This window comes from Pseudochaenichthys georgianus, chromosome 4, assembly GCF_902827115.2.
Source record: "Pseudochaenichthys georgianus chromosome 4, fPseGeo1.2, whole genome shotgun sequence".
Taxonomy (NCBI): domain Eukaryota; kingdom Metazoa; phylum Chordata; class Actinopteri; order Perciformes; family Channichthyidae; genus Pseudochaenichthys; species Pseudochaenichthys georgianus.
The window spans coordinates 91718-99276 of NC_047506.1; the positions used below are offsets into that span (position 1 = coordinate 91718).

Below are 7559 nucleotides of genomic sequence, written 5' to 3' on the forward strand. Positions count from 1 at the left end.
TCTGCTTTGGGTTTACTGGCAGGCCGCAAACAACTTCACGGCGTATAGGCCCATAGATATATTATAAACACTAGATGGCTCAAGGGGGAGTCGCCAGCGTAGCTCACCGGCGGCCATCTTGCCACAGTCAACAACTACTGCTACAGCTGTTGCAAGGTGAGTGATCTGTACAGACTCTTAACTCGCTGAAATCTCGACTGATTTACAAACGGTTTGGTTTATTATAGACGTTATTATCATGGCTATGATACAGGAGACAACAAGACATGGTGAAAAAAAAATTAATGATTATAAGTATGCAGTATCATAGGCTTCCGGTAACTGCTAGAATTCACTTCAAGACACTGGTACTTGCGTACAATGCTGCGAATGGATCTGGCCCTTCCTACATCCAGGACATGGTTAAACCGTACACCCCAGCACGTGCACTCCGCTCTGCATCAGCCAAACGACTCGCTGCACCCTCACTGCGAGGGGGACCCAAGTTCCCATCAGCAGAAACACGTGGGTTTGCTATCCTGGCTCCAAGATGGTGGAATGAGCTCCCATTGACATCAGGACAGCAGAAAGCTTACACACCTTCCGGCGCAGACTGAAAACTCATCTCTTTCGACTCCACTTCGAGAGATAGAATTACTAACAAAGAACTGCTAACAGAGCACTTATAGACTAATAAAGGACTGGCTTATCTAAAGCCAGTTGAGTAGCACTTGAAATACTTGGCTCTATGAAGCCTGATGTACTTTATGACTCTGTTTTCTTCAAGGTTGTGTCTTCCTGGTCGAATGTACTTATTGTAAGTCGCTTTGGATAAAAGCGTCAGCTAAATGCAATGTAATGTAATGCAATGTAATGTAATGTATCATAACTACATCTTTGATGTTTATAACAAACCAAACCGTTTGAAAATTGGTTGAAAATGGAGCAATCTACGGTTATTTCAATAGAGCACCAGAGACATAATGTTATGAATGAGTGAGCTGCCTGTGGCAAGATGGCCGCCATGTGGCAACGTCGGTCTCCATTGGCCAGCAGCGCGGGTGAGTCATCTAGTGTTTATATATATATCTATATATAGGCCTACTGCCACCCGAGGTCCCCGGAGTTGGGGGGCTTCCGAGTAAATCGCCAGAACGCCAACACCTCCTCATCTCCACCGCTCCCATGTTTTCTTTTGTGTTGCCATAAGTTAGTCTCTCTGCGTTGGTGCGCGGGGCTAATGCTAATGCTAATAATGCTAATGCAGCAAATACAATGGCGGCTTCAAAAAACTTTTCAGAGTTTTACGGCGCGGGGTTTGTAATTCGCCCAGCCTCAGGAAAGTCCCACCTCTCTAGCAGGCACTAAAAAGAGGGTAAAAGTTCTCTGAACTAAGTTATCTTTTTGGTGTGAACGCAAAATTCCAGGCACTAACGGAACTAAACGGGAAACGTACGAGTAATAGTACTCCGGTGTGAAAGCGCCTAAAGTGTTGGAGCGCTAGCCAATAGAGTTTAACTACATCACTACTTTACATACATATTTATTTTATTCTAATATGGTGCAACTGTCAGAAAACCTCATTTCCATCTGGGATTAATAAAGTGTTTTGATTGATTGATTGATTACACTTTGGTAAGTAAATGTGCATTTAGTTTTAATAATTTAAACTAATGTTTTCAGATAAGGATGCAGCCAAAGTTAAATACATACTTCTCAAATAGTATAGTGAGAGGAAGTGTAAGAAAATAGGCCTACTTAACTCAACTTAAATCTACTTAACATAGTTTAACTACTTAAGTAAAAGTACTGGCTGAGAGAAGTCCCGCCCCTTAGCCTATCACGTACAATGTGTTGGAGCGCTAGCCAAAAGAAGCACAAGTGTAACGTAGTGTTGTCACTGTTCTTCTGAAGTAAGCAACGGAGTCCCATGCGAGAGAAACTCCCTTTTGAGGAACACAGGGATCTTAGCCTTTGAAGACCATTTTAAAAAAACCTTGGGAAACCCCCAAAAGCATAATGGGGCCTCTTTAACAAAAACGCACCTCGTCAATGTTACGATCATTTTGACCCTTTAATATCATCTCCTAGATAACCTTGAAGCCTTGAGGGGGACGTTGAGGGCCCAATAAATAAGAACAGTGTATCAAGATCCTGAAATACTTGTGGTGTGATTATTTTAACGGCCAATCATTTCGCGCTCTCCCATTATCACTTCTGCCAGCGAGGCTTATCTCTCAGGCTCAACCTCGGAGCGAAGCATTGTCCTAACGAGGTTGCAGCCCGAGGCACAGCGATTTGTTTTGGAGACGTTACTATGGTCTTTTGGCTTGCCCCTTAATGTCATCAGTGAAGCACTACTAAACAGCAAAGGTCTTATGGGTAAAACGGTGCATGCTGGGAGACCTTTTGACATCCGCACAGTGGCAGTTGCGTAACCCTGCATACCAGGAATAGCTGTGCTTTAAGAGGTAAAGTTTCAGGGCTTCGTTCATTGACACTTTCAGATTGGGTGACTTTTTAAGGTTTGTTTGGATAAATATGTGTTTTTTTAAAAGGTAATTATGTTGAAGAGTCTTGTACACAGTGCTGCAAAGATATTATTAAACTAAAAAAAAAACTCAATCACATGGACATAGAAGCTTTCTGGTAGTTGTTTTGAAGGCATATTGCGTTAATTTCGCATCTCTTGTAGTCCATGTTTGTCTCTTTGTAGTCATTAGATGCATATTTGTATTTAATTATCCCTTTGTAGTCAATATTTTTCAATTTGTAGTCATTTGTGCATTTATGATTTTCTTATTAATACACATTACTGACATTCAACATGTTGGACTTTCTGGTGTGTTTTTTTATGAATGAATGTAGTTTTGCACTTCTACCCTGTACAAAGTTGTCAAAATCAAGCTGCAGAGGCCAAGATACTCTGACTTTAAAGGTCCCGTGTCATGGCCATTTCTACTGATCATAATTCCATTGTTGAGGTCGACTAGAATAGATTTACATTGTTCAATGTTCCAAACTCACATTGGTTTCTCACAGCATCTCTGTGTAGTCTGTGTATTCACTCTCTGTCCTAAACGGCTTGTTGGAGCTCCCCCCCCCCCCCTCCCTGTGAGCCCAGTGTGCTCTGATTGGTCGGGACGTTGCTGCGAGGAGTGGACAGGTTTCCGGGTCGGCGATACAGCGAGGACAAGCGAAACTCACCCTGAGCACACACACACTCACAGTCGAAGTAAAAGCAATAAGTGTGGCTTGATATTGAGAAAGAAGAAGGTTTCTGACGCTGTGAGAATCTGTGGAGAGCGTTTCTCCGCCATCCCAACTCGTCTGTTACCAGCCAGGGAGCTCTATGCAAGTCAATGGGACTCCCTGCTAGTTAGCCAAGGGGTCCTGGTGTGGGAGGGGCTCCGCGGATTGGTCCATTTGGTCATTTGTTGTTGATCTGGGTGTTCACACGTCACAGAACCCAGGAAGCAAACAATGGAAAAAGAGAAATGTCCAGCGAGGCATTCTGGGGCAGCAGACAGGTCTTCTCTGTGTTAGAGCTCTACTCGCTACAGGGTGCACTTTGAGGGTTTGTGACTGCAGACCGTTCACATGCAGAACAACCTTCATAACAACAAGGGGACGGTGATAACCGGAAAAGCATGACATGGGCCCTTTACTGTAAGTCCCTGCTGTGGGCCTACCCATAATGCAACAATGGATTGATTTATTTTATGATCAGTTATCACCGCAACAGCAGAGAGATAACAGGAAATTAAAGACATTAAGGAAACATTGAAGTCGAAGGCACTTTAAACCCAGAGGCGCCGGATTTTATCTTTTACGAGTCTTCCTGCCTTGAAGTGCCTTCTCACAATTGCTTTCTCTCATCGATGTATTGTCTGTAAAGCTTCACCTGTAGCAATAGTTGTACATTAAAAAAAACAATTCTTTTAGAGTGCATTTACTAGTATTAGTTTAAGTTGTTGTTTTGGAAAAGTTTAGTTTTATCTTATTATTGTGAGGTCCAGGCATACAGTCAGTGTTGGGAAAGTTCACTTTCTACATGAACTAGTTCAGTTCACAGTTCACACATTTTAAAATGAACTAGTTCAGTTCATAGTTCATAATTCAAAATGTTGAACTAAAGTTCATGGTGTCAAAAATGAACTAATTTATAGTTCATAGTTCTTTTTTCAATAAGTTGCTGCGAGCTATTATTTGTCTCCTGTACGATGTTAATGGGCCATTTCAATGTTTACAATATCCTCAGAGGCCCGTACAAGTTATTGACCTCTGCTTAAAAAAACTAAAATCACAGCCCATTCATTTCATTCTGTGCAAAGAAAAAGCAACCTCTTAATCCAGATATCTCACCATGACTCGCGTATGCATGCACGTGCAGGGTGTGGCGTGACCACCAAAACAGAAAGATCTGGACACAAGATGTGTGCAAATGTATTTAGTTTCCTATCCATGTGAACATGATTTAAGTGGGGGGGGGGGGGACCTAACCTCCTCTAGGGGGATCCGGGGGGCATGCTCCCCTGGGAAGATTTTTTTTAAATGTTGAAGTTAAAAGCATCAATCTGGTGCACTTTGAGAGCAACATTAGGAGAGCTATGGACACATCTCTCAACACCCAAACACAACTGTAAGCAGATTTTCTTTTAATTTATGGATATTTGACAAATCACTACCCTTTCAAACTGTATTCTTCTTTATTAATAACTATCATATAGTATTTTATACCTGTTTACTTTATTCTCTTATTTTTTTTATAACTATAATGATCATATAAAGATGTGCCTTTACCTCACTGGTTGTAGACAAAGCTTCTTATATTCGTTAGCATAGCTAGCTAACCAGATGCTAATGATAACAACAAAGTTATTGACTGTATGACAGATGAGCAGATCGCCTCTGGGCTTTCAACTAAAGACACAGACACGCAGAAACTGCGGCATGTGTATGGACTTTCTGCCATTTCTGAAGTGCTGGAGTGGCGTTCTGGTGCTCTCCGTCAGAACTGCACCCCTGTCAGTCGAGACATATACCACGTGATGACACGTTAGGCTCGTGTTGTGTTCAAGGACCCTGATCTTGGCCAGGAAAAACAGGCACTTCCTTGTTTAATTATTTTGCGGTCTAGATTTCTTTCATTTTTTTATTTTTTGCGTGTGTTTATAAATTACCTCGAGGGCCGTACCAAATTGTCTCGCGGGCCGTATACGGCCCGGAGGCCGGAGGTTCCCCACCCCTGCCGTAGAGTCTCACTCTGAGCGAGTGCTGCTGCAGCTGCTCTCGGCTTCGTCCATACTAATTCATTCATTCATTCATTCATTCAATGCTCGCCGGTTCCGCGGTTCCACATTGTATGTTGTGAGGAGTCTGATATATTTAGTATATTTATATTTTAGTGCGACAGCCAGGGGTGACAGGCGCGTACGCGTCACAGGCAGCTTGCTGTTGCCAGATTGGGTGGTTTTCCGCATTATTTTGAAGCCTGTTTACGGTGTGTTTTAACTGGGTTTTCGGCTGAAAGGCATATGAAATCTGGTACACTTTTGAACGCCGTTATAATACAGTGCTGAGAATGAACGCACTTTTGAACGCCGTTATACACCGCTGAGAATGAACGCGTTCTCAATTACGTTCATCTAGCGGAAATACAGTACGTTCAGTTCACGTTCGCCCAAAATATGAACGCGTTCATGAACGATCGTTCATTGAACGCGTTCAGGTACATCACTGCATACAGTTGTATGTGTTGAGAGAGGTGTATCTTTCCCCAACATGTTTCCTTTATTTGCTCAAACGCTCTCTGTGTACAACGCGGGACAAATCACAGTTTGTTCTGTACAGACAGTCTCAACATGTCCTCATTTTTTAGAAACACTTCTGAACGGGACTATCTACTTGGCAGCTGCTCGCTGATTTGAATACAAATCTTAAAGTTGCCTCGAAAAACTGTGCAGTAACACGAGGAGTGTAAAAACATGCAGCGGTGGGAGTAGTGGAGTACAAATACTTCGTTACTCTACTTAAGTACATTTTTCTCGTATCAGTACTTTACTCCACTACTTATTTTTCCGACCACTTTTACTTTCTACTTCTTACATGTTGAACTCAAATACCTGTACTTTCTACTTCTTACATGTTGAACACAAAAACCTGTACTTTCTACTTCTCACATGTTGAACTCAAATACCTGTACTTTCTACTTCTTACATGTTGAACTCAAATACCTGTACTTTCTACTTCTTACATGTTGAACTCAAATACCTGTACTTTCTACTTCTCACATGTTGAACTCAAATACCTGTACTTTCTACTTCTCTACATGTTGAACTCAAATACCTGTACTTTCTACTTCTCACATGTTGAACTCAAATACCTGTACTTTCTACTTCTTACATGTTGAACTCAAATACCTGTACTTTCTACTTCTTACATGTTGAACACAAACACCTGTACTTTCTACTTCTCACATGTTGAACACAAATACCTGTACTTTCTACTTCTCACATGTTGAACCCAAATACCTGTACTTTCTACTTCTTACATGTTGAACTCAAATACCTGTACTTTCTACTTCTTACATGTTGAACTCAAATACCTGTACTTTCTACTTCTCACATGTTGAACTCAAATACCTGTACTTTCTACTTCTACATGTTGAACCCAAATACCTGTACTTTCTACTTCTTACATGTTGAACTCAAATACCTGTACTTTCTACTTCTTACATGTTGAACCCAAATACCTGTACTTTCTACTTCTTACATGTTGAACTCAAATACCTGTACTTTCTACTTCTTACATGTTGAACTCAAATACCTGCACTTTCTACTTCTTACATGTTGAACTCAAATACCTGTACTTTCTACTTCTTACATGTTGAACTCAAATACCTGTACTTTCTACTTCTTACATGTTGAACTCCAAAACCTGTACTTTCTACTTCTCACATGTTGAACACAAATACCTGTACTTTCTACTTCTCACATGTTGAACACAAATACCTGGACTTTCTACTTCTTACATGTTGAACTCAATACCTGTACTTTCTACTTCTCACATGTTGAACACAAATACCTGTACTTTCTACTTCTCACATGTTGAACACAAATACCTGTACTTTCTACTTCTTACATGTTGAACTCAAATACCTGTACTTTCTACTTCTCACATGTTGAACACAAATACCTGTACTTTCTACTTCTTACATGTTGAACTCAAATACCTGTACTTTCTACTTCTCACATGTTGAACACAAATACCTGTACTTTCTACTTCTCACATGTTGAACCAAATACCTGGACTTTCTACTTCTTACATGTGAACACAAATACCTGTACTTTCTACTTCTTACATGTTGAACTCAAATACCTGTACTTTCTACTTCTCACATGTTGAACACAAATACCTGTACTTTCTACTTCTCACATGTTGAACACAAATACCTGTACTTTCTACTTCTTCACATGTTGAACTCAAATACCTGTACTTTCTACTTTCTACATGTTGAACTCAAATACCTGTACTTTCTACTTCTTACATGTTGAACCCAAATACCTGTACTTTCTACT

General features: G+C 40.8%; 1 protein-coding gene across 1 annotated transcript in view; it reads left to right on the top strand.

Moving 5' to 3' along the window:
• Window positions 1–994: 994 nt before the first annotated feature.
• dpt (dermatopontin) overlaps window positions 995–7559 on the top strand; it is a 41291-nt gene continuing 34726 nt past the window's right edge. Inside the window, 1 exon segment of the mRNA XM_071202966.1 lies at window positions 995–1040. Coding sequence (XP_071059067.1) covers window positions 995–1040 — 46 coding nt within the window.